Here is a 27,951-nt window from a genome sequence, read left to right as displayed (position 1 = left end):
GTCTCTTTCTTCTAGAATTCTGAAGGTGGACTCTATGTATGCATGAATACATTTTTGGCCTTTGGAAGGGAGCATGTGGAAAGACATTTTCGAAAAACTGGACAGAGTGTCTACATGTACCTGAAGAGACACGTGCGTGAGGTGAGGTGCACACTTTGGGAGAACTGGCCTTGACATCTTCCCCGTAACGTTGTTTTAGTGGGGTTCATCACATGGAGATTTTACTATGCCCACATAACTTCTCATTCTCTTGGATGATAGGAAACAAAACTAGCACTGTTGGCAGAAATTCATAGACTTCCCAAACCTTAACTTAACCAGTTTTATGTTTCTCTTCCTCTAAGCCTCTGATCGGAGTTGTTAAGAAAGACATGGGTTGCTGATGGAAAAAAAAATCAAGTCAAAAAGTACAGAAAATAATGCCAGAAACACTCATGGATAGAAAAATCAGAAATAAAAAAAAAAAATTTGGATATTTTTGCTTCAGATTTTTTTTTTTTTTTTAGTGAGAGAAAGAGCTTTCCTAAAAGTTCAAGTCCCTTTTGGTCTCCTCCGTCTGCAGAAGTAACCTCTGTTGTGAATTTGCTGTTTCTCATTCCCATGCCTGTCATTATATTTTATTTAGTTGTGGGTATTCATGAACAATATATAGTATGACTTTATGTGTTTTAAAGATATAGGTAAATATTATCATACTGCTACCTCTAATTCTGCCTAGAGCTATCCCCTTCAACAGAATCTATCCATGTTTCGATGCATCCGGATGTACTTAATTCATTTCAATAGTTGTTTGGTGTTCCATCTTATGAGTACCTGGTCATTTATTATTCTGTTCTCCCATTGATGAAAACATTTAGATTGTTTCCATTTTTTTTTTTTTGCTTCTACAAACTATGTACCAATTAACAATTTTATACATTTCTCTTGGGGGAACATGTGCAAGAATTCTTTCAGAAATGTATCTAGAAGTGGCAGTGTTGGCTCATGGGTATGCTTACCTTCATTTTTACTGGTTATTGCTAAATTCCTCCCTGGAGTGGTTGCACCAGTGTACACTCCAATCTGCCATGATTATGAGTGTTTCCCCACACCCTCACTAATGCTTGGTCAGACTTCTGATTTTTGCCAATAGAACGGTTGTAAAGTGGCATCTAAATATTCAGCATTTCCTCCTGTGAGGGTTGAAGGTCTTTTCATCCATTTATTAGCCAGTTTCCTTTTCTTTTCTCTGACTTGCATATTATATTTTTGGCCTATTTCTCCATGGGTTTATCTTTTTCTTAAAAGTTTGATTAGTTCTTTTTACATTCTGGATACCAAAAATTTGTGTTATGTACAAAATTTTCTTGTGGTCTGTGGCTTGTCTTTTTACTTCATTTATGAATTATATTGTAGAACAGAAGTTTTGAATTTTCATCTATTCAGATTTATTAACCTTTTATGAGTTGTGCTTTTTGTAGCTTGTCTAAGAAATTGTTTCCCAACTCAAGGTCATAAAGATATTTCTTCTAATACTTTTTTTTAAAGAAGTGTGTGTGTGTGTGTGAGAGAGAGAGGGAGAGAAAGAGAGAGACTGTGAATGTTTTAATGTTTTAACATTTTAGGTCTTTAATTCATCTATAATCTTTTTTTTTTAAATAAATTTATTTATTTATTTTATTTATTTTTGGCTGCGTTGTGTCTTCGTTGCTGCGTGTGGGCTTTCTCTAGTTGCGGTGAGTGGGAGCAGCTCTTCGTTGTGGTGTGCAGGCTTCTCATTACAGTGGCTTCTCTTGTTGCAGAGCACGGGCTCTAGGCGCATGGGCTTCAGTAGTTGTGGCACGTGGGCTCAGTAGTTGTGGCTCATGGGCTCTAGAGCACAGGCTCAGTAGTTGTGGCGCACGGGCTTAGTTGCTCCGCGGCATGTGGGATCTTCCGGACCAGGGCTCGAACCCGTGTCCCCTGCACTGGCAGGCGGATTCTTAACCACTGCGCCACCAGGGAAGTCCCTATAATCTATTTTTATAATTGCGTCAAGTGTGGGAATCTGCTTCTTCCCCCCCGTATTGATGACCAGTTGTCCCACTATTACTGGAGGAGTGCAACCTTTTCCGATGATTTATAGTGACATTTAAAACAAATATTTTAACTTGCCATTCACACTTGGGTCTGCTTGGGGGTTCTCAGTTCTGTTTTGTTGCTCTTATTTGTCTGTCTCTGTGTTGGTGCCTCAAGTCTTGATATCTAGGAGTGCAAGCACTTTTTCCATGTTCATTTTTTTCCTAGAAATTTCCTGGATTTGGATGTTTATTTTTCTGTATGGATTTTGGAATCAGTTCATCTAGTTAAAAAAAATCCTGTTGAGATTTTGATAGCGATCACATTGAATTTGTAGACTGATCTCTAGTCTATATCATTGCCTAAGCTCCGTGAGGGCAGGGAGTCTGGTCTGTTTTGTTCACCTCTGTGTCCTCAGCACTCAGTAGTGCCCAGCACATAGTAGGTGCTTCATAAATATTAACTGAATGACTGTTCAACATGGCATACCTCTCTATTGATTCAGGTCTCTTTTATGTCCTTCAAAAATATTTTGTAATTTTCAGTAAAGGAGCTTTTATTTTTGTTAGATCTTTTTAAGGTACCCTATAATTTTTGTAACTATTGTTACTGCTTTTTTATCTTTTCATGTATTTTAATTAGTTATCCATGTCGTTTGGAGATATTATTAATTTTCAAATATTGATTTTATATTTAGCAATACTGTTCAATTTTCACTTTAGTCCTAATAGTTTGTAGACTATCTTGGATCTTCTGTATAGTCAACGCTGATTTGAAGTTCATCTGATCTCTCACCCCAGCCTACCTAATATGTTCTCTGTTTAAGTTCTGGACAAAGGAGAGATCCCCAAATTGGACAGTGGGGAGAATAGGAGGAAGAGGAGGAAGAAAGACCAGCAGGTCAGATAGGTTATAAACTGAATGATTAGCTTTACAGTAATCTAACCTTGGCCTAATACTATATGATTTACATTCACTACTCCCGTTAGGTGGGACATAACAATTCTGATAAAGTTTGCTTTGTATCATCTGTCTTAGTGTAAAGTGATGAAGTTTTAGGAAACTGAGGGGAAAAAAATGAAGCTGAGGCCCAGAGACTTGAAATAACTTGCTCAGGGTCGCAAAGCTAGCGGCAGAATTACAGAATGCAGTTAGCTCTGCCTCTGAAATTTTAAGTTAAATATTTCACTCTCTGACCACAGCCCTCTCTCATTTTAGCTCTTTCACTCATTTATTTCTATTTTGATCTGTTTCACCCGCTTCTCAGGATCCATGACTTTAAACATTCTCCTATCACCAGTACCCTCAACTGACCCTCCCCTTGTCTGGCCTCCTTACTGTCCTTCAGAACCCCAGCCAGCCCATCATCAGTATCATCCTCTGCTTCCATGGATGCACCACTAGGAATCCTGCACACACTGCCATGGGGTTTGGGACCATGTCAAATTCCTGGCCTTCTCCCTTCTGCTGGGCCCTCTCACTGCCCAGCAAATCTAGCCTGTTCCCCCTCCCACTCCAAACTTTGGATGCTTTCTGCAAGACTTTACCTGTCATTCTCAGAAAACGATCGGACTTGTACTTTCCAGAGGAAACAGGGACCCCTGGACAGGAATCCCCTGAGCTCCTGCCTCGCCTCCTGGGAACTCATCCACAGTGGTTCCACTTTTGTTTCCTCCCATCTCAGCACACCTCACATGTTTCCACACATCTCAGAGAGAAGCTGTGTTCTTTCTGTCCTTGTGGTCCCTTTCCTCCTGCCTCGGAACCTTCATTAACTCCATTCCCTCTTACACCTCCAACATCTCCCTCTTCTGGATTTCTTCTTCCACCTTAAAAAAGAGCACAACACAGAATTCTAATCTGAGTCCTCCTTCAGTCACCCCATCCTTCAATGAAAGCTTTAAAGCTTTTCTGTTTTCACCATCTTCACTACACCCTCTAGAATTCAAGACGGCTTGAATTCTAGAGACTTAGACCTCCTTTGGATTCTGCTTTCATTCCATGGCAGGTTGGTGACCAAGTCCAGTTATCTGGGCCTCCCAAACAGCTTGGAAGTCCGTCCTGTCCTCTTCATCCCTCCTGTTCTTGTCTGAGTGCTCATTATGCCTTAAAAGGGCTAGTGCTGTAGCTTCCTGACTAATCTTCCTTCCTTCATACTTGCCGCCTTCAATCCCACCCAGTCTGCATGCTGCACCCAGAGCGATCTTTTCAAGTGCATATACCTATGCATCTGTGACACGCTGAAGCTTATTAAATCTCGTATGTCTTTCTCTTTGTTGCAGGATGAAGTCCAAACTCTTTTGCATGTGATTACAAGGCCTCCCATGATCTGACCCCTGGAACCTTTCTAACCCTCCCTCTTATTCCACCAGCTCTGTGCTCTAGACATAGCAAACCACTTCTCCTTTCTGGAACACATCATGATTTCAGGCCTTTGTACGTGCTGTTATCTTTTTGGGGGGATGCCCTACTTCTACCCCCCATTCCTTTTTTACCTGTTGTATTCCCTGTGGTCAGCGTATCCATATATCTATCCATCATCCAACCACCCATCCATTATCCATCCATCTGTCCATCCATTCATCCATCCATCCATCCATCCATCCATCCATCCACCATCCATTCATCATCCATCCATCCATCCATCCATCCAACCAACCAACACATATTTACAGAGCAGCTGCTATATGCCAGGACTGCTGCTCTTCTTACCTCACCAGCCCTGCCCATCCCCTCCATCCCCAGAACTATCATTTCTTCCTTATGATATGATCCTCACCTCTCTTAACACTCACCAGAATCCGTTCTGTGCTCTTTGTTTGCATCATGTTCCCCTCCTATTGCTGGTGAGCTCCTCAGGGGTTGGAGCGTGTCTTCACTCACTTTGCAGCCTGAGCTCCAGCACAGAGTCTGACAGTCACGTCTGCTGACTGAGGAGTTCCAGTTTCTCAAACCCTGTCAATTTCTAGTGGTGACTGATGCAGGGACAGAGATGATGGTCTTTTGAAGGAAGACCTGGTAGTTGTGGGGTTTTTTTTCCTGAAAGGAAGTGGATCTAATCCGAGTCTGAGGTGTGACTGTCTCATCTGGGGAGAGCCTCATGGTCCAGCAGGTCTCCCTGCAGCTCCTCGTCTCCTTTCTCCCCTCACTGTCACGCAGGAGTGGAGGGGACATTGAGGTTGGAACAAGTGAAAGGATGCCGTAAACTTCCATAGAGAGATTGCAAGTGACCTCCAGGATTGGTAAATGTGGATGGTTAAATATGCCTTTGGTGCAGGTTTTATCTCATCCTTTTTTGAGGCAGGCAAGTGGAGGGGAGAGGAACAGAGGCTTTGAGATCTTGGAGGAGACGGATTCTAAGAGCGGTGATGCGAATGTGGCATTAGTATTTGGAGAGACATGATTTTGAGCTAAAGGGTTCAATAATTTTGTATTCCTGAGATGCGAACTATAAACTTAAAGTAGAAGCTGTAAAAACTTATTGTGAGAATCACAAAGATGAGTCCACTTTCAATGCGGAATAATAAAATGTGGGAAAGGAGACTTAAGACTGATAGGAGGGCGAACTAAAGCAGCAGCAGGGCCTTGGTGCTGCGATAACATGTGGCTGCTTGAAAAGATGCTGGGGTTTGACCCACACTGCGGTGTGTTAGAAACGTGCTCTTTTCTAATAACAGGAAGAACACACAGTGTGGAAATAAGAGTTTTGGCCATTGAAACAAACATTTTTTTTTTTTTTTTTTTAAGAAAGCAAATGGTCAAGGCAAGCTTTTTTTTTTTTTTTTTAATTTTTTTTTTTTTTATAGCTACTTTTATTTTTATTTATTTATTTATTTTTGGCTGTGCTGGGTCTTCGGTTCGTGCGAGGGCTTTCTCTAGTTGCGGCAAGTGGGGGCCACTCTTCATCGCGGTGCGCGGGCCTTTCACTATCGTGGCCCCTCCCGTTACGGGGCACAGGTTCCAGACGCGCAGGCTCAGTAGTTGTGGCTCACGGGCCCAGCTGCTCCTTGGCATGTGGGATCTTCCCAGACCAGGGCTCGAACCCGTGTCCCCTGCATTAGCAGGCAGATTCTCAACCACTGCGCCACCAGGGAAGCCTGAAACAAACATTTTAATAGTCCTATTTGAGAGTAAAATTTCTTGTGCAAGTATCAGAAGGGTAATGAATGACTTCTTTTGCATAACCACTTGGTAGACGTTTATTTCATTGCTGCTGGGGACTTCCACCAGAGGTAGAAAATACATGGAGCTTAGGATGGCAAACAGCCATCAGCTGGGGCTCCAAAACTGTTTAGGGCAGTTAGATTGAAGCTTATTATGACCAGAATATCAGTGACTCTTTATTAATATTTATGAACTCTTTCAACAGTAGTAGTTGTGCACACCTAGGACCAAGCACAGGGGGCCCAGTGGGTAGCAGGGGAACAAGAGCCTCCCTCCTGGAGCTACCATTTCTCCAGAGTAGCTCCAGTCAGGGCATGGGCTCCAGCCTCTCGGGAGCCTGTGCTGATTTGAAGTTGAAGTGTCCACTTCACCTTGACCCTGGTTTCACTTCCCTTTCCAGAGGTGCTTTCTTGATAAGTTGGTGAAAACATAATCAGGTAGAACAGTAGCATTGCCCTTCACCTACCTTTGTGGACCTGGGTCAAGTTCCTGTTTACCCTGGAATCTCTAGTCCGGGTTGAATATTTCCTCTTGGCCTTTTATAAAAACTAGGAACCTCTGAGATTTTACCCCCACCCCCAATCATCTGTTGCATAGGCTGAATTTTAACAATCTCTTGTTCTCTTTTCAGAAGGTAAGAGGGGCATCTGGTGGAGCTTTACCCAAAAGGAGGAATTCCAAGATTTTTTTAGGTAATGTAAATAGTTATCAATAGTGTGCCTGGATTTTCTGTGTGTGTGTATGTGTGTGCATGTGCATGTTTGATTTGGAATCATAGGTTGTTTATTGCTCTACAATTTAAGGATGAGAGGAACCGATTTAACTCGAGATGATCTGTCTCCACTTTGTGTTTACCTGGTGGTGAAGAATGTTTACAGCACTCTTGTTGGGTTAGTGTTTTGAAGCAATTATGCTGATAGTGACTGGAGAGAAATTGTAATTCTGTTTCTAGCCTCCTTTTTCACTGCCTTTAAAGAAGAGATAGTTTTTCTTTTTTTTAATATTAGCCAAACTACAGACTTTATTTGTATTTCACTATTTTTTTCTACTAATGTCATTTTTTTTTGTTGTTGTTCCAGGATCCCATGTTGTATTTGGTTGTCATGTTTCCTTAATCCTGTGTAATCTGTGATAGTTCCTCAGACTTTTTTTGTCTTTAATAATTGTGACACTTTTGAAGAGTGCTGGCCAGTTGTTTTGTGGACCGTACCTCAATTTGGGTTTATCATGTTACTTCATGATAAGCCTGAGGAAGTGCATTTTTGGCAAGAATACCACACAGGTGATGGGCCCTTCTCAGGGCCTGGTATCAGGGGGCACATGGAGCTGAGCTGTCTTCACACTGGTGATGTTAACCTTGATTGCTTGGTTAGGTAGTGTCTGCTGGGTTTCTCCACTATGAGATTACAGTATAATTAATAAATATTTTGGGAGTGATACTTGGAGACTATACTAATACTTGTTTTTCCTTAAAGTTTTGCCTACTAATTTTATCATCCATTAGTGGATCTTGCCTGTAACAGTGATCACTGTGGTGTTTGCTTAATAGTGCTCTTCTGTTTCCCTCATTCAGAAGAGCCAGTTTTGCTCATGCAAATACATACTGGCTTCTATATCATGTACTCATGATCATATTTCTTTTTTTATTTAATTAATTTTTATTGCCATATGGTTGCTCTACAATATTGTGTTAGTTTCTACTGTACAGCAAAGTGATCATATTTCATATTAAACTTCTGATATGCTTTTCCCAGGAGAAAAAGTGGTTTGATAATTTTTGACCAAGCAAGTTTGTATCTCTAAACGCCTAGGATTATTGTTTGGAAGGAATTTCAAAATTGTTTGCATATTGTAATTTCATTTGGTAAAGAAAATTTATACACACATATACATATGTGTGTATGTATGTTTATCTATATGTGTGTACACATACGTATGTGTATGTGTGTATATCTGTATGTATGTACATATACGTATGTGTATATATATGTATGTGTGTACACACATACTCATATACATATATAACTGAGAGTCTAGTAGAGACTGACAAAATGTACTCTCCAAATTGTTAATAGTAACTCTTTCTTGGTGGTGAAATTGAGGTGATTTTAGTTTTCTTTTTTTTGCTTATCTGTATTTAAATTCTTTTTCTGTAATAAAAAGACACATTAATTATTTGACAAGCAAAGCCATTGGAAACAGTCTTGGAGCTGAGTTTCCTTCCCACTTGGATTCTCTGTTACCCTGCACTGGGCCCACCCTTGCTGTCTTCGCTCCTGATTTTCAGCCCATGGTTTTCTTAGTGAGGCTTATCTGCAGTTGGTTTTTCCACACAGGCCAATCTTTCCCACTGCTTGTCATGGCTTTGGACCACAACCCAGATTACCCAACTAGACTCAAAGCAGCTTAGAATGAGCCAGAAAGCTGCAATGATTGAGTGCATTCTGATGTTTTGGTTATAAACCTTCGGCTCCCTTCCACAAGTAGAGATAATTGACTTCTTCTGAATTAAATGACATTGGCATGGCATTCTTGAATGTGGAAATAATTGAATATTTTGACCTACATTGTTATTTTTCTTTATTTTCTTTGGTTGAATAAAGAAGTTAGCTGACCTCTTATCCTTTAATCTTTGTGTCTTTTTTTTTTTTTAATAAATTAGCTGCTTTTCTTTTCTTTTTTAATTAATTAATTTTTTGGCTGCGTTAGGTCTCTGTTGCTGCCCTCGGGCTTTCTCTATTTGCGGAGAGTGGGGGCTACTCTTTGTTGCGGTGCGTGGGCTTCTCATTGCGGCGGCTTCTCTTGTTGCAGAGCATGGACTCTAGGCGCACAGGCTTCAGTAGTTGTGGCACGCCGGCTCAGTAGTTGTGCCTCACGGGCTCTAGAGCGCAGGCTCAGTAGTTGCGGCTCACGGGCTTAGTTGCTCCACGGCATGTGGGATCTTCCCAGACCAGGGAATCAAACCCATGTCCCCTGTATTGGCAGGTGGATTCTTAACCACTGTGCCACCAGGGAAGTCCCTAACCTTTGTGTCTTTTACTCAAAAGACCTTGCAGTTTGATTTCTCTAGTGATCATACTGGTGGTAGCAGATATTGTCAAGTAATTGTTTTAAAAATTAGTCCAAAGGTAAGCACTGAGGTTTTGTGCTTCATACTGTGTGGACCCCTCCATTGCTTCCTGGGAGAACTAGCCCACCCTTTCATTTCAGTTGGACTTTTTCTATACCTGCTCTCTGTGTTCTCTCAACATTTCATGTCTTAGAAAGCCACAGGATCTGCCTAAAACTCACAGCCCAGCAAAAATGTTCTATTTGGACTGTACCACTTTTTAAAAAGTTTAAATTTGAATGCCATTGGCACTCTGGGGCTTGTCCTAGGCCCCAGTTCTCTCTATTGTTTTATACTCAGATGCATCACTAATTTATATTAGTAAGGATTAAGTTTTGCAAGCTCTGATTTATACCCCCTCGTAGCTCCCAGTAGCAGGCACTTTTCTCTTGCCACACTGATCACAGCTCTGTTTTCAAGGTGGTATGGCCTGTAAATTAATTTCAGTGAAGGACTGTATTAGAACTACCCTGATTTATGTAATTGGAAATGTAAAATATTGGTGAATTTTAATAAGGTAGATGTTTATTTCTCTCATTTCATGTAGAGGATGTTGGGAAGCAGCAAATCCAGGCTGATGTGATGGCCTCATGTTCATCAGGATCTAGGTTCTTCCCATATTTCTACTTCACCTTCTATCCTGTCCTGTAATTTCTAACCTCATGGTCACTTCATGGTCCAAAAATGGCTACTGGGACTCCAGCCATCACATCCCCATTCTGGAAGGCAGGGAAGACAAAGGGGAAAGGACAAAAAAAAATCTAATCTCCCAGGGGATTCAACTTCTTTTTGTCAGCCTTCTCATAGATCCCCGTGCAACATTTTAGTTTACACCTCTCTGGTCAGAACTTGGTCACATGGCTATGCTGTGTGCTGCACAGGAGGCTGGAAAGTAAAGTCTCTTAACTGAATAAAGTGTGTTACTAAGGAAGAAAGGGAGAATGAATACTGGGAGGCAGCTAGTAGCCTCTGCCACAGTTTCCTTCCCTAAAAGGGACATTGGGTTGTCTCTTCATGAAGAGGAGGAGAACTCTCTTGTAGCCTCTTTGTTTCTTTGACTACAAAGTACCTTTTCATTGCTATTGAAATGTAGTTATGATGACCCTTTATCCCCTTCACAAAACACATGCAGATGACTAATGCTTTTTCCTGGATAGAAGCTTTTCATCCCCTTTTACTTAATGACTTTGTGACTAATTCCTTTTCATTGGTTCAGCAGTGATATTGAAACCATTGAATCATTTAGTTGTGACCTTCAGTATTGATTTTATAAGGGAAACCGAGGCCATTAGCTGGTGCTGAATTGCTTACTCAAGTCTCCTGAGCCTCATTCTGCCCCTGCATTCAAGGCACTCTTCCTCCTGATTACCTTGAAAGTCATCTAAGTGAAACCCCAGTTAAGGGATCCTTCCCTCAGGTCTAGCTTTTGCTGGTAATTTTTTTTTAGAATCAACAATGACAATTCTTGTAATTTTTGAATCATAGAAATTGTATGCTTCTTTTAGGATTTAGGATTTTTTAAGTATTCTTTGAATACATAGCACATGGACAAAGCTTAAAATTCAAAAGTTATAAGAGCTTCCATAATGAAAAGTAAGTTTTTCTCTCTCTCTTCCCTGTCTCCCAGCCACTTAGTTACTCTGCCCAGAGACAAATAATATTTTCTGCTTGTACATTCTTATATATGTTGTGTATTCTTCCAGCAATAGTCTAGACATATACCATGCTTTTAGACTTTTTTCCTGTAGGCCATGGGGAGCCATTAACACTTTGGTTCCCAAAACTGTGTCCTGAGGCACTCCGGGTTGCCTCAACTAACTCACCGGTAAATCACAGGATATTTTAACTCTTCAGGGGAACACAGTGATGCTTGAACATTGCATGAGAGATTAGCTTGATGTAGTCTCGCTACTAGAGTATCCTATACTCCTTTCAGTGACTTCATGTCTTTGTGAAGCTATTTTTTTTTTAGTGGTTTCTGTGGTAAAAGGCAAGTACCATGTGAAAATAAATGTGGAATGGGAAATAAGGGAGACAGCGTCTAGTCTGATTCAAAGAGAAGTTCTGTAGTGCCTCACAGGTATACACGTCCCCTTAGTAAGGAATTACGGTTATTTATGAGTGAAATAAAACATTCATTTCCTTTCAATTTATGTGTATTATCTTTTCAAATGGTTCCTAACTTATTAGAACATAAATACTTAATAAGTTGTTTGGACCGAACTACTAAATAAAAAGAACTATCAGGCATTTCTTTTGGTTTAGGGCCAATTCTTGGTATTGTGCAAGAATTGCTGGGATGCTAAAGGGTGCTGTGAACTGGGAAAGTGTGGGTAGCTCTGCAATAACGTTTTTAAGCTAGAAAGGGACACTATTAGGCTGTCTTTGACAAAGGTAATTTACAACGATATGAAAGATTGTGAATTTTGGGAGTAGGCTGATAGAGAACTTACTGTTTTATGAGATGGAAAGAGAGAAGGGGGAATGGAAGGGAGTCCGGGATCTTCAAAGAAATACCCCAGGACTTGTGATGTGATTCTGGCCTAATCTCGTATATTCTATACATTAAAGCTACAAATGTGTGTAGTTGTGTAAAGACCTGCTAATAAATTTAATTAAAAATACCATATCTTTGGTATGTCATAAAAGTGTTAAATGTAAATTGATGACTAATAAGGACCTGCTGTATAAAAAAATAAATAAAATAAAATTCAAAAATTCAAAAAAAAAAAAGTGTTAAATGTTCACATTTTTATTGACTCCCCTACCGGCCCCCTCACCTTTCACAAACAGGAGTAAATGAGTCAGTTCTTCCATGTCTGAAGACTGGGATGTCGAAGAGCTACTGCTAAACCTCAGAGAGCTTACATTCCACATTTTTGTCTTTAGCCTTGGCATTCATACTTGATGAAGAACAGGTTGAAAACAGAACATCTGTGGAAAGTTCCAGGAATGGGCCTGTTCAGAAAACTCATCTGTGCCTATAATGACCAGAAGTTTCAAGTAAACTCGATTTTGCTGTTTCCATCTGAAGCAGGTCATTAAGAACAGGGTCTGTGTTCAAGGAGCTGCCTCCGTATCTTCTCGTGAGGGCGAGCGGTTGGTCCGATTTCACGGCACTGGTGCAGCAGACTGCTCACCTCCAGCACACGAATTAACGCCAATACAGTCAGGCCGAGAGCACTCTGAGCCGGGCTTCACTGCCCTAGTTTGATTTAGGGATCCTTTCCTCCGCTGTGCTGCTTCATAGTTACTTCTTGGAATGGCTGTGGTCCCAGCCACTTCTCTCAGGTATCTGAGCAGATCAGTAAGTAGAGTTAAAGAAGAGGTAATTTAAAAAAAATCTTTTTTTATCTTTGAAAAAGGTCCCATCCAGGTATTGCCAGTTAATAGTCCCCGTGGAAAGTAGCTGCTGGGAGAGGTTGGGGGTACTCGTACTGCTGGTCCCTAGGCTATGGTTACTCTATAGTTTCCTCAACTAGATGTTTTGGGATGGTGAGACTCTAATTAGAGAAATTTGGAAATTGTAGATTTACATTTAGGATTGTGGGGTCACATATATGCAGGAGAAACCTTAGCTTTGTCCCTTAGATTCAGAGTGTAGGTTACCTCTGCTGACTTTCCCCTAAATTGGATTAAGGTTTTTGGGAAAGATCATGGTCCCCTTCCATCCCAGTGAATTAAGAATAAAAATAAAAGTAAACTATAAGTGTAAGGAAGCCCAACAAAGCTATGCCTTTTTGCACGACAGTAGTCTTGCTTTTTTAAACACACATCAGTTACCAATTAAAAAAACCCCAAAACTGTAACAGCCCTTTGGATGCTCTTGCTTTGCTGTTGTCCTTAAACATGCTGGTATTCTTAACTTCCTAAAGTCTCCTTTCCCAGATGTTTACTGAGTGTGTGCTGTGTGCTGGGCATTGTGCGGGGTCTAGGGATTTAGAAGGTGAATAAGACCCACTTCCTGCGCTTAGAGCTTACAGTCTAGATGCATTTGAAGTTCATATCTTCTCCACACTCAGATCACATAGAAGATCCCCCATGATATCCTGGTCCTCCTGAAACTGACTTCAGGATTGTTTTGCAGCTGGGCAACCAAAGGGAAGGGAGGTCACTTGTGCTTTTGTTAGTTGTCAGGAGCGTAGAGAAGAGATGACAACGATGGCGAGGGTGATGGTAGGGGTGATGGCAGCTGTCTGTGGAGCCCCTAACACCTACCAGATCCTAACTAGGTACCTTAAAACCTTATCTTCTTTAATCCTCTCAACAATCTTAGGGGGTAGATAATATTATCCATAGCCTACTCATGAGGAAAATGAACTTGGAAAAAACTTGCCCAGGCTTCCGTAGCTAGTCAATGTCAGGGTGGGATTTTTTTTTTTGGCCTTAGTTTATCATTGTTTTTGACCAGGTAAGATTTGAATTAGCATTAAGTGCAGATGTCTTCTCTGGAAAAAAGACATTTAGATAATGTGTTATATGAGCTGACTGTGTACACAAAACCAAACGATTTATACTTTGGTTACTTAAAATCATTAAGTAACCAAATATAATATAATAAACACAATATAATAAAGAAAAATTTAAGAATAAAGTTCATCCATTCATTCTTTTCTTTTTGTTTTTTTTGGCCGTGCTCTGCTGCTTGGGGGGTCTTAGTTCCCTGACTAGGGATTGAACCCGCACCCTCGGCAGTGAAAGCGTGGAGTCCTAACCACTGGACCGCCACGGAATTCCCCATTCATTATTTTCATTTGTTCAGATTTCCTTTGGATTTTTGTCTATGAACGTAACTACTACAAAGTTGTCTTTTCAGTGAAGGTGAATTTTGTATTTTTAGCATTAACATGGCATAAACATTTCCATGTTTCTACATAGTCTAAAAAAATATCACTTAAGTAATATTCTAGTGGGTTCAACACCATTCCTTTTTTTTTTTTTTTAAATATTTGGCTGAGCCGGGTCTTAGTTGCGGCATGTAGGGTTTTTAGTTGTGGCATTCGAACTCTTGGTTGTGGCGTGCGGGATCTAGTTCCCTGACGAGGGATCAAACCTGGGCCCCCTGCATTGGGAGTGTGGAGTCTTAGACACTGGACCATCAGGGAAGTCCCAACATCATTCTCATTGAACACTTAGGTTCTAATTTTTAAAAATTACAGGTATTGGGGCATTCAGATTTTTATAACATAGAATGTCTGTCTTTGAGTCATTTTCTTTAAATAAATGCCTGTAGTTACTTCTTAAACTCTTAGACTCTTCTTTAACATTGCCTTTTGTCAAAATAACCTCTTATGGCTATCTAACAATGTTGTTTGTTTATTTTGTCATTTCTGATTCTTATTATTTAGAATCTTTTATCAAAATGTGTAGACTGCATTTTAGCTGTATCTCATTTTCCGCTTAAAACTGCGCTCCCTTTGAGAATTTAAGAGCAGAACTGTACATAAAAAGATTCCAGGTTGAGGCATACAACAAGGTAGTAACAGAATCTAGATCCTTTGGTTCTCAGCTGGCGCTTCATCTAGTAAAATAACTTTCTCCTGTTTATAGAGCCCATATTCGTGTACCTGTTTGTGTGTGGGTTTGGGTGTGTGTGTGTGAGTAGAAGATGGCTCGAGAGCTGTTTGTCACCATAGTTCCAGATGTCTAAATATACAAACATGATCTGGGATTCTGGTATCCATGTGAATACAAGGCTGAAATGTCCATGTAAATATTGTGACAGGACATTTCCTTGAGCCTCTGCCTGACCTTTCCCAGAGATGAGCCAAGTAAAGAGGTGATGACTTGTTAGATAACAGGCCAGACTTCCTTACTGAAAATTCTCCACCACCTGAGGACAACAGGACCACTTATATTATGGGGTTTCCCCCTCTGGCTTACTATGCAGTATTTCCACAACTCTTAGCAGGGAGGGAGAGGATGGGGGAGATAGAGACAGAGGGAGGGAAATTGAGATTTTATTTTAAAATAATTGTTACCATTTATTGACAACCTGTTTTGTGCCAGGTCTCTTGTTTACAACTTCTTATTTATTCTCCATATAAACTGTGTGAGATAAGTGTTATCTCCATTCTACAAATGAGGCCTGTGACTTGCCCGAAGAAACATTAAACTTTGGACCCGGAGTTGAACCTAGGTTTATCTATTCTCAAACCCATGTACTTTCTTCTGTTGTGTGGTAAGAAACATTCCAACCCATTCTTGTGAAATCAGGAGTCAGGTACCCGGCAAATCATAATGACCAGGCTATTCCTTTAAACATCTCTAAGAATTGAACATCTAGCACAAATGTCTATTTTAACTGTAAAGCTTTATGATATGACTTAGTCTTCTTTATACACCTGTCCCTTGAAGATAAGTGTGTATAACTTAGGAAGGATGGAAAGGCCTCCTATTCCTGGCTTGGGGCAGGTGGATGGCTGAATTGTAAATGCTGCGCCCTTGGTTTGTCAGCCCTGTGGATATCTGTCTTTCCCAGTGAGTGCTGCCTTGGTGTGGAATATTCTTTCTTCACTTCTTGTTCTTTGTTTTTGTTTTCTCCTCAGATCTAGATACTGATGACGATTTAAATAGCGACGATTACGAATATGAAGATGAAGCCAAACTTGTTATATTCCCAGACCACTATGAAATAGCACTACCAAATATTGAGGAGTTACCAGCCCTGGTCAGTGAGTGTGCACGGCTGCTAGCTAGATGCGTGTGACTCTCTGTGTCAGGTGTGTGTGCGTGTGCAGTGTGTGTGCGCTGGGCGGTGGGGAAGGCGGGGTGAATGAGAGAGGAGGAGAAGGAGGAGCGGGAACAGAATCGCTTCTCCTCCGCGAAGAGGGCCTCGCAGGGCTCCCTTTCAGTAACGCTGGGCCGTGTACCCTCTGCTGCCTGTTACTTCCAGCGCTGTTTGGGCTTCACTGCTCACTGGCCGGCCTGCTCCAGGTGGGCTGGCTTCTTCCCACCCGTGAATCACAGTCTGGTGCTTAGATTTTCAAATTGTGCCCCCGAGATGTGCAGGGACTGCTGGAGAGGGGCTGCCTTCTGATCAGAGGGACGCCTAAAATTTTTGTCTCTTCTGCATGTTGGCCTTCCAGGTAAAATTTTGTTTGGGAAACATAAAAGAGTTCCACCTAGAAACAACAGCAACACGATTATGAAAATAACCCAATATTTACAAATCTCAGGTCTCCAGGAGCTCTGTGATAAATGTGTTCCTTTGAGGATGAAGACTGCTTTCTAGGTTTTAGAATTTAGGTTTAGCGGTGAGTTCTTTTCCCTTTCCTTCCCTTCTTTTTTGTGGAGCAACTTTTATCTTCCTGAACAACTTAAAGCTGGTGGCGGTGGTGTAAGGAAGTCAGGCTCCGTTTTACTTTGATTCTCCAATCCTGTGGGAACCCAGACCATTTTCCTGCTCTTCCCTCATTTCCTGTATTGTCTCTGCCGCTCCATCCTTTCCTGTGTTCCCTTTCCTTTCTTTTCCTCTTTTCTACTCGGTTGCATTCTGACTGCTCAGAGCCTGGCTGCAGATAGCAGAGTTAGACATTCCAGTTCATTTTTTCCCCTCCTCAAGCTTTGCTAGAACCAAAGCCAGGTCTTTAGGTCCCTGATTCTTTCAGATGCTGTGTGACTCTGTCTACAGTCCCCTGCTCATGTGCCCCTGCCAAGAGGGGGCGTTTGTGCTTGGGATTCCCATGTCATTAGGGACCAGGTTGCCACCATTCAGCCTCTTTTGCCTCTGATCTACTTTATACCTAAACATAAGACCATAGAAGTGAAAAATTTGTGTATTAAGCTACCGTAGCTCTTTCCTCTAATTAATTGATATAGCATATCTTTTTTAGTACCAAATGCATACGTTTTAGCAATGTGTACAGAATTGAATTACCTCTGCTTTCTCCAATTCCCTGTGTCACTCATGTGGCTGTGATCAAGGACAAAATATATGATGGACAAAATGGTCTTACCCCGTGCCATTACTTGATATTATATACTAAAGCTTATATCTGTATACAACTGAGAGTTCTCACTGCCCTTGTTTAATATAACTCTTGAGTTATATCTGCTGTCAAAAAAGAAGAAGCACATTGTGAATGAATGTCATGAGAAATGATTTTTCTCTCACTCCCTTATGAAGAAAAAGTCGTTATGTGAGAAAAGTTAATGAGAGCCTTTAAGTACTTTTCATTATTCCTATATTTAGAACATAATCCTAAGTGTGAACACTTTTATAGAAAAGTGAAGTGTCATAGAAATCCATATCCAGCAATATATATTATAATTTTTAATACAGAGTCTTTTAGAATTAAGAAATACTTTAAGAATTAAAAAAAAGAGAGAGAATTGTTTGGAAGTTGAGGTGGGGAGATAGAAGGAAAAGCCTGACTTATCTGATGGTAACTGGTAAGATTTATCTATATAACAGATGCTAGTTACTATAATTTCTTTTCAGGCTTTTGCTACATTTTTGATGTTTGATAATTCTCTTTTTCAGCTTTTAAATAACAAAAATATTGAACTCACCCAACCAGGTGACTCTTCGTCATCTCTTGAGTTTCTCAGCACAAAAAAAAGAAATCAGTTCCAAATAGGTACTCTGTAGATTCTACCAGAAAGTTAAACTACCTCTTAGTGTTACAGGGGTCACAGAGACATAGTGTTTGGGACTCAGTAGGGATCTTAGAGCCTGAAATCTAATGCCTCATTTTAGAGTCAGGAACTCAAGCCTTGGTGTGCTTGTAATTGGTTAGCAACTAGCTCCCTGGGAACAAAGCCCTGCATTGTAATGTTTGCTGATTTCCATGGTGTAAATACTCCCATTTCAGGCTAACATGTCACCGAATGCAGTGTTGGGAAGAGATGTGTAGTAGGACACCCTCACATAGAGTTTTCACCGTTCGCGTAACGTGGATGTACGTGACCTCAAGGGCATATAGATTAGTTATTAAGATAGAGTAACACAACTAGGGAGTGAAGAGTTTTGAATATTTGTTACCTTTTAAAAATATATTTAATTGTGAGCTTATAGAATTTAATTTTTAATAATGGCTGTGTTTAAAAACCCTCTTGCAGAATTTCTTAAAATTTAACAAGTCTGTAAGCCAGTTTGAGCCAATTCCAGAACACCCCTGTACTTGAGATAATTCACAGTATAATTATAGGATAATGGATCCTGACCTTCATATATGATCCATAAAAAGGGCCTCTAGGTGGTATTCTGAAAACACTAGGTCAGTGTTTTATAACGTCCTAGACGATTAAGGAAATTTTGTTGAGTGTCACCAGGAAGGATATTCAAAGAAAAGAGAGAATATTATATTCTTATTATTATCACTGTGCATTGCAAACTAGAACACTTAAAAAAGACCTAATAGGGTGGAGAAGATTCAGAGGAGGACAGGGAAGGGATCGAGGTAGTCAGTGAAACAACAAAGAGGTTGTAACAGACCAGACTGAAAAGATTAGGATGTGTAGCCAGAAGTGCTAAGGCAGCATGGCCCAAACCCATAAAATCAGGAAGGGGCTCATGGTGAACTCAACCTTGTTTTCTAGGGGCATTACTGGAAGGACGTGGGAGATGAATTTTGATACTTGAAAGGAAACATTTCTTGTGGGAGATGAATGGGAATATTTTTTAAAAGGTTTAGAGAAGGGCAAGATAGGGGAAGGGGGAATTAAGAGGCACAAACTACTAGGTATAAAATAAATAAAATACAAGGATATAATGTACAGCACAGGGAATATAACCAATATTTTATAATAACTCTAAATGGAGTATAAGCTATAAAAATATCAGATTACTATGTTGTACATCTGAAACTAATATAACATTGTAAATCAAGTAAAAAACTTCTATCAAATAAACACTTCCCCCCCCAAAAAAAGAGGTTTAAATATATTTATGAATGCCTGATTGCTTGATCTGTAATGGAGTATAAGCTTTTTGAGGGCAGGGACCTTTTCCTTTTCCTGACTGTGGGTAGCCCGGTGTAGTCAATTGGTAGTGTTTAGTATAACCTTGGAGAGTTTTAAGCTGGAGAAGGATGGGATCTAATGTTCACAGCAGATCACTGGCTGCCAGGCAGAGAAAAGGGAGCAAGAGTGGGAGAAAGGAGATCTTAAGGAGGCTGCTGTGTGGCCATTCGGGTGAGCTGGGACGATGGCTGAGCAAGGGTGGGTATGGCCGAAATCAAGAAGAGGTAGACTGCAAATAGATTTTGAATGTAGGACTGATAGGAATTGCTCAGAGCCTGGGTGGGGGTGGGAGTGGGATGGCAGCTGAGGGAACTTCCTCCATTGTCTCTATTTTTTTTTTTTTCCTTGTAGCTTATTTTATTTTATTGGAGTATAGTTGCTTTACAATGTTCTGTTAGTTTCTGCTGTACAGCAAAGTGAATCAGTTGTACGTGTATATATATCCACTCTTTTTTAGATTTCCTTCCCATTTAGGTCACCACAGAGCTTGTCTCTTAATCCATTCTGGGGTCCGTTGTCAGTGCTACCCAGAGGAAAATATTCTGTATGAAGTTCAGCTAATTGTACAGGACACTAGTGATGTAGAATACAGATTTTTGTTAAAAGTTGTTTTTCAAACAATTCAATGGCTTTTATTATATTCAGAGTTGGGCATCCGTCACAACTATCTCATTTCCCTCTAGTGTCTGGCAGTCACTAATGTACTTTCTGTCTCTGTGGATTTGCCTATTCTGGACATTCCATACAAAAGGAATCCTACAATACATAGTTCTTTGTGGTGGGCTTTTTTTTTTACTTAGCATATATTTTCAAGATCCATCCATGTTGTAGCATGTATCACTACTTCATTCCTTTTTATTGCTGAATAACATTTCATTGTATCAAAATACAATATTTTATCCATTTATCGTTAATGGGCATTTGGGTCATTTCTACTTTTGGCTGTTATAAATAATGCTTCTATGAACATTTATGTATAAGTTTTTGCATGGACACGTATTTCTTTTTATCTTGGGTGTATACCTAGGATTGGAATTGCTGGGTCATATGGTAACTCTGTTTAACCATTTGAGGACCTGCCAAATTATTTTCCAAAGTGGCTGCACCATTTTGCATTCTCATCGGAATATGTTTTTAAATTATTTTATTTATTTATTTATCCATTTTTGGCTGTGTTGGGTCTTTGTTTCTGTGCGAGGGCTTTTCTCCAGTTGCGGCGAGCGGGGGCCACTCTTCATCGCGGTGCGCGGGCCTCTCACTATCGCGGGCTCTCCTGTTGCGGAGCACAGGCTCCAGACGCGCAGGCTCAGCAGCTGTGGCTCACGGGCCCAGCTGCTCCGCGGCATGTGGGATCCTCCCAGACCAGGGCGCGAACCCGTGTCCCCTGCATTGGCAGGCAGACTCCCAACCACTGCGCCACCAGGGAAGCCCCGGAATATGTTTTTAAAGAGAGTTAGAAATCGCTTTATAGCATTAAGCAAGTAGTGAATGTGGCGAGAGGCATATATCCAGAATCAGTGGGGTTTGGGAGAAAGCAGAGAGTCCGCCCTCCCCCGTGGTCAGTTGGTGCCAAGCCAGATATCACAGATTTGCTCATGATGTGGGCTGATCTGACACAGAGACATCCAGGCATGTCCCCATCCAGTGTCACATTTGCACTAGATTAAGAAATGGAGCCATGCTGCTTGCATTTCATTCAAGTGCCCTTGACCACATATCACTGTGTGACGAGTTGAGGATATCGGTTGTCTGGGTGTGTATTTGTTAGGAGTAAAACACACCACTTGGGTAAATCCTAGGCATTCCTGTTGCTAATTTCACCCTTGTAAATTGTTCACCTTATACTTTTCACTCCACTTGCTAAGAGGTAGCAATGGTTAAATCTGACTCTTATGCTTGGGTTTACAAACTGGGTTTGGTTCTTTGCTATCTTGTGTCATTGTTACTATTGCAAACTCCAGGCCAGGATAAAACCTAGCTAGACCCGGGGAGAATGTGCTGGAGTCAGGAAACTAGCATCTTGCTCTCGTGGTAACTGAGCTCTTTGAATTTTCTTGAATTAAGCTGTATTTATTAATAAACTTTAAAATTCATTTTATAGAAGTTGCTGTTCTCTCAAGCTGTTTTAATATATCACATCTATATTTGTCTTACAGGTAACAATTGCTTGTGATGCAGTTCTCAGCTCAAAATCTCCATATAGAAAGCAGGACCCAGATACGTGGGAAAATGAATTGCCAGTGTCCAAATATGCAAATAACCTCACCCAGTTAGACAACGGAGTCAGGATTCCTCCAAGGTGAGGGTCAGACAGCAAAATGGAACTTTCCCCCCCAAAATGGGCCAAAGGAATATTTATTTTTCTACCTCTTCACTGAATTAGCAATTATATATTTTCTTATCAGATGCCTTTTATTAAAAATAAGCTTGGAAAAAAAAAAAATAAGCTTGGGACTTCCCTGGTGACACAGTGGTTAAGAATCCGCCTGCCAACGCAGGGGTCACGGGTTTGAGCCCTGGTCCGGGAAGATCCCATATGCCGCGAAGCAACTAAGCCCGTGCGCCACAACTACTGAGCCTGTGCTCTAGAGCCCTCGAGCCACAGCTACTGAAGCCCGCATGCCTGGAGCCTGTGCTCCGCAACAAGAGAAGCCACCGCGATGAGAAGCCCGCGCACCACAACGAACAGTAGCCCCTGCTTGCTGCAACTAGAGGAAGCCCGCACACAGCAACGAAGACCCAACACAGCCAAAATTAATTAATTAATTAATTTTTTAAAAAAGCTCAAAACTGCTCTCTAGAATTATCTCTACCTTTGTAGTAGACGCTGACCATGGCCAGCCCCTGCCCTGGAGCCCATCCCCACCCTAAGGCCTCCGGTTGTGAGCACCTGCAGCTCCTCGCTTGAGGGCTTTCTCTGCCTGCCCGAGCCAGGTGGGCCAGTGCACCGGACAGTCAGAAACGCTGCAGAGCCGTGCTCCCTCCTGTGCTCCTGGAACGGCCCTCAGCCAGTGACTGTGGAGTGGAGGGATGAACACCCTAGATCCCTACGCTCGGGTGGGGTAACTGTCTCCTGGAGTTGCCCAGCCGGACTGAGCCCCAGTGGCCCATGGGGTCATCTGCTTGTTCACAGTGCCTGCACTGGCTTCCTGCCCTTTCGGTCTCTCTTCCCTCACTCCCCTAGGGTGCCTCCTGGGATAGCCTCCCAAATGAGCCATTTGCATTCACATCTTTGTCTCAGAGTCTGCTTCTGGGGCCCCCAACTTACAAAGACGGACAATAATCTTTGGTTGTCACGTTTTGGCTGGAATGCTCTTTAGGCTCCTTTCGCACCTCCTGTAATCAGATGCCAGTGTGTTTCCAGAGGCAGGTGCTGGAGGGAAAGAGCAGGTAGATGAGGAATGTGTCCCTTCTGGTTGGACCCTGACTGTACTGCATTCCTGTTCGGTGTGGTCTTAGGGAAGGCATGGTACCTCGGGGCTTTTTCTCCCTTTGATAGTGGGGATGGTAATAATGCTGAAGAGTGTTTATTAGAATTAAATGATAAAAGTTCTGTAAAGCCCCTGGCACATACTTGACATTCAACCTTCAGTTAAGTTGTTTTCCTTTCTACTTAATTTAGATGGTCAGTGTAGTAGAGTTTTGTTTAAACCAGTCTTACTGCTTGTGGCTAATGCTTTGGAACTTCAGGTGTTTATACACATGGGATCTTTAATGTTTTAAGCTTACTCAGGCTCCACAGTCTCTCATGTAAGGAATTTTAAGGAAATGACCTTGCCTCCTACCCTCAGGTTCTGTGTCTTTTCTAAAGTAAAAGAACCATCTCGGGGCTTCCCTGGTGGCGCAGTGGTTGAGAGTCCGCCTGCCAATGCAGGGGACATGGGTTCGAGCCCTGGTCTGGGAAGATCCCACATGCCGCGGAGCGACTAGACCCGTGAGCCACAACTACTGAGCCTGCGTGTCTGGAGCCTGTGCTCCGCAACAAGAGAGGCCGCGATAGTGAGAGGCCCGCGCACCGCGATGAAGAGTGGCCCCTGCTTGCCGCAACTAGAGAAAGCCCTCGCACAGGAACGAAGACCCAACACAGCCAAAAATAATAAATAAATAAATAAAAGACTTAAAAAAAAAAAAAAAAAGAAAGAACCATCTCGAAGGAGCTGGGAGGAGCTGGCCCCCATTTGGGAGGCAGGCAGGTTACTGAGTGGCCCTGCTGCTCTGGAATGGATCTCTGTTATTCCACTGATGGTCTCCTGTGACTGCCCCAACTGCCCCCAGCTTGAGACACTCCATTTTCTTAGATGTTAATTTTCTAATCACGCCTTGTACTCTGGCTGTGCTAACTGCTGTCTGATGATTTTACAGTGGTTGGAAGTGTGCCAGGTGTGACCTGCGAGAAAACCTCTGGTTGAATCTGACCGACGGCTCTGTGCTGTGTGGGAAGTGGTTCTTTGACAGCTCCGGGGGCAACGGGCATGCGCTGGAGCATTACAGAGACCTGGGCTACCCTCTAGCTGTGAAACTGGGAGCCATCACTCCTGATGGGGCAGGTGAGTGTGCCTTTACCAACTTGGGAACTTACAGTGGCTCCCTCTTAGATTTAACCAGTGCCTTAATGTCGGGGGTTGGAGGGCATCAGCTCTGGACTCGGCCCAGGTTCGAATCCTCACTCTGCCTCTTGTTAGCTGTGAGATCTTGGGTGAGTTTTCAAATCCTTCTAAGCCTCAGGTTCCTCATCTTGAGGATAACCACAGTACCTCCCTCATAGGTTTGTTAAGGTGCATAAGCATTTAGGCCAGTGCACACCGTAAGGTCGTGATAACAGTTTGCTGCTTTTGTTAGTATCTTTCTGAATATCTCTTGGCTAAGAGGACAGAAGCAGGAACCAGGACTTGTGAAGTGAGTGTGCATAAGCAAACCCACCATTAGAATAGTAGGGGGAAGGCCTAGAATTCATTATGGGGATTAGTGTCATTTTAGGTACAAATGGATTCATTATGGAGAAGATGGGTTTTAAAGATACTGTGTGTTCAGAGCCCCTGACATCAGCAGGCAGTGATGGTGTCCAGTGCAGCAAAGGGTCAGAAGTGGTTCCTACTTGTACTGTCAGCTTCAGAACTGGTCTTCTTTGTGCTCTCACACTGTATGTTAGCTTTTGGCTATGTTTGTACAGTTAATTCCTTCTACCATTTGGTGAGGGAAAAGGGAAATTACATCAGGGTTAATAATGAGAAACTTAAATACTGAGCAGTGGCCATAAGAGCCCATCATCTCAGCATCACTGAAAACACTTATGAAGCACAGACCTGCACCCACACCCAGGTCAGTTTCTCCATCTGTCCAGGTTTTAATCTTTATTTCTTCTTTACTTTAAGGTAAGATGATTTTTTTAGGAAAAATATAAAGACCTTTGGCTTTTCTTCTCTATTTTTCTCTGACTGAATTAGCCAGCCTCAAAGTTAATTAGTGAGGATATTTTCACTGAATGTGGTACACTCTTTGTCAGCCATGCCCTCTCCATCCAACTGGTTTCATTTATCTGTTTTATAATTGAGGGCTGGCAGTTAGGTCATGTCAAGATTCTTTTGATTCACCTTTTGGGTAAACTTCCAAAGTTTAGTGGACTTCTTTTAACTCATTAGAGAAAAGTAGCTGCAAGAGTCTCAGGTGCTGGTGCCAGACATTTTCCCCTCAAATAAATGAACCGCTACACAAGCCAGGTTGAATCCTAAGCCTTCCAGGATCTGAAGAGGAAATTCAGGACATGCAGTTGGATTCAGGGTTACAGCAAAGTGCTTACAGGTCATTGCTCTGTTGAATGACTGCTGTATATGGTAACCATCATTGTTCTTGTAGGGCCTATAGAGAGAAAGAAGAGTTTGTAATGTAGGCATTCTATTGGGTACAGTTGCAAGGGGAGGATAATTCAGATGTTTCTACTTTTAGTGCTATCTTATGCAGAGCCTTTTTTAAAAATTGGAGTACAGTTGATTTACATACAGTGTTGTGTTAGTTTCAGGTATACAGCAAAATGATTCAGTTATACATATATATATTCTTTTTCAGATCCTTTTCTATTATAGAAAGATATTGAATATAGTTCCCTGTGCTATATAGTAGGTCCTTGTTGTTTATCTATTTTATATATAGTAGTGTGTATCTGTTAATCCCAAACTTCTAAATTATCCCCCTCCCTGTTTTCCCTTTGGTAACCATAAGTTTGTTTTCTATGTCTATGAGTCTGTTTCTGTTTTGTAAATAAGTTCATTTGTATCATCTTTTTAGATTCCTCCTGTAAGTGATGTCATATGATATTTTTCTCTGTCTGACTTACTTCACATAGTATGATAATCTCTGGGTCCATCCATGTTACTGCAAATGGCAATATTTTATTCTTTTTCATGGCTGAGTAATATTATGTAGTGTTTTGATAAGACCAGTTATTAGAAGTCCAGCTCTCAGAACATCCTGTTCAAGACAACAATTATTTGTGTATGGGGATTTGTTCTAAAATTTTGCTTGAGCTATGTCTTTTTCATCTTTAAGTTCCAAACAGAATCTTATGCATGGAGGCATGGATACTTTGATTAAATGAACCAGCTGGTCTATAAGTACTTAAATAATTATATTCTATTTAAATGTATGCTAGTAGTAAAGGCAAGGATTAATTCTATTCTCTATGCATTTTTTTTTTTTAAAAACATTTATTTATTTATTTATTTTTGGCTGTCTCGGGTCTTAGTTGTGGCATGCGGGATCTTTCATCGTGGTGCGTGGGCTTCTCTCTAGTTGTGACGCACAGGCTCCAGAGCGCACGGGCTCAGTAGTTCTGGTGTGTGAGCTCAGTAGTTGTGGGTCGCGGGCTCAGTAGTTGTGGTGCGCAAATTACTCTTCATGTAATTGAGAGTATTTGAATAAATACTCTTTTTTCAACCATAGAAAGCATAAAACATTGGCAAAAGCAATGTAGAATGTGCACCTGTGATGAGGGTTCTTAAACTCACTTAGCTGAGGCAATGTTCACTTTTTTTTTAATGACTATTTTTTAAAAAATTATTTATTTTTATTTATGTTTTTGGCTGTGTTGGGTCTTTGTTGCTGTGTGTGGGCTTTCTCTAGTTGTGGCGAGTGGGAGCTACTCTTCGTTGCAGTAGGCAGGCTTCTCATTGTGGTGGCTTCTTTTGTTACGGAGCATGGGCTCTATGTGTGCGGGCTTCAGTAGTTGCAGTGCGTGGGCTCAGTAGTTGTGGCACATGGGCTTAGTTGCTCCGCAGCATGTGGGATCTTCCCGAACCAGGGCTCGAACCCGTGTCCCCTGCATTGGCAGGCAGATTCTTAACTATTGCTCCACCAGGGAAGCCCATGTTCACTTTTTGACAATAGATCAGGATTTGATTCCGGCTTATCTTGTGCAGAGTTGGTTTTAACGCAAATAATTATTTGCAGTCTAATTATCATTACATATTAGTTTATGGGATGCATCAATTCTATTTTCATTTCTTTTAAATCTGTTTAATAGATTGCTAGTTGTAGCTTATTGTTTATTTAAAAGCCAAATAAGTTAATGAAAACGTGTAAAGTTTCCATAAATATATGATGATGGGCCTTGTGGATGTTGAGGCCCAGAAGGGCAGGGTACCCTCTGTCTGGGGGTGGGGTGGCCCCCTCCTGATGATGGTACCACTGGTGAGGGTCCATCTTCCATACTTGCTAGGCTCACTGAGGCTAATTCAACTCACAAGAGACAAAGTGTTAAAGTCAGGGTGTTTAGTTTTTAGTTTCTGGTGAGAACCACAACCACCTGTAAGTGGGATGTTTATGTCAACTCGACCAGTACATTCCCTCCCTGTGGAAAGCTGAATTATATTTAGAATATTGCGTAGTGAACATGGAATCCAAGCAGGTTGTGAACTCAGATATTTAATGGTCGTGTGATCCAATCGTCCTGGTTTCCTTCTCCCCAGTAAGGACATACCTGCTCAGTGAGAAGCTCCTACTCATCTTGAGGTCTCAGCCTAGAATTAGTTCTTCCAGGAAGCCTTGATCCCTCCAGGCTAGGCCATTGTGGTGTCTGGGTAATAAAAGTGGGCCCCATATCGAATTCCACTCTGGGTTCCATGGGTACAGCAGCAAACAAAATAAGAAACAGATCACCATACAAGCAAACAAAAAGCTTTCCTCTGTGGGAGGAGACATTCGTTTGGCAGAGCAAGGTTGAGGTTCTTGGTGGGAAAGGAATGCAGAGGGTTGGAGGCAAGAGAAGGTGTGTTTTTCTTTCATCATAGAAATTAGTTTACCTAAGAAGAATCCTCAAAGCCTTGGTGATTACAGGAGAGTCTTCCTGTAATGCCCGTGGCAGCAGTGAAATCGCCTATCGCACTGGCCCCTGCACCAGCTCAGCAGCATCTGGAGGTGATTTTTCTTCTTTGGTCATCTTCACCCCTGACCTGGGTATCAGCTCAAGGATTTGGATCAAGGCATTGACTACTTCATTTTAGTTTTGACCTGGTTTGTGCCCCTCTGTGTGCCTCTGTGCTGCTCCACTGTGGCACTTTTCATGAGATCCTGTTGCTGTGTCTAATGGTGGTCACCTGGGACGTCAGGACCTGAACGCCACGTTTGTTGTTTACTATTCTATCTCATCTAGCATAGCCCCTCACACATAGTAGGTGCTCAGT

General features: G+C 41.6%; 1 protein-coding gene and 1 long non-coding RNA gene across 5 annotated transcripts in view; one reads left to right on the top strand and one right to left on the bottom strand.

Annotated features, from left to right (window-relative positions):
* USP13 (ubiquitin specific peptidase 13) overlaps window positions 1-27,951 on the top strand; it is a 120,278-nt gene that overhangs the window by 24,770 nt on the left and 67,557 nt on the right. For all 4 annotated transcript variants that reach the window (XR_014245176.1, XM_082393953.1, XM_082393954.1 and 1 more), the window contains exons 2-6: window positions 16-141; window positions 6,833-6,893; window positions 15,859-15,980; window positions 21,433-21,575; window positions 23,639-23,823. Coding sequence is in view for 3 of the 4 variants with exons in the window: in XM_082393953.1 (XP_082250079.1) it covers window positions 16-141; window positions 6,833-6,893; window positions 15,859-15,980; window positions 21,433-21,575; window positions 23,639-23,823 (637 nt within the window). In the remaining variant the exon portion in view is untranslated. The remainder of the gene's footprint in view (window positions 1-15; window positions 142-6,832; window positions 6,894-15,858; window positions 15,981-21,432; window positions 21,576-23,638; window positions 23,824-27,951) is intronic.
* LOC309629798 lies at window positions 12,047-20,409 on the bottom strand. Its single transcript, XR_014245220.1, has 3 exons — window positions 17,825-20,409; window positions 16,193-16,434; window positions 12,047-12,605 (listed from the first exon to the last, which is right to left on the bottom strand). It is a non-coding gene; the product is annotated as an uncharacterized lncRNA (long non-coding RNA).

Source organism: Balaenoptera borealis (genome assembly GCF_965194805.1).
Source record: "Balaenoptera borealis genome assembly, chromosome: 5".
NCBI classification, from domain to species: domain Eukaryota; kingdom Metazoa; phylum Chordata; class Mammalia; order Artiodactyla; family Balaenopteridae; genus Balaenoptera; species Balaenoptera borealis.
The sequence above is the reverse complement of the archived record's forward strand: the minus strand, read 5'-3'. Positions and strand labels throughout refer to the sequence as shown.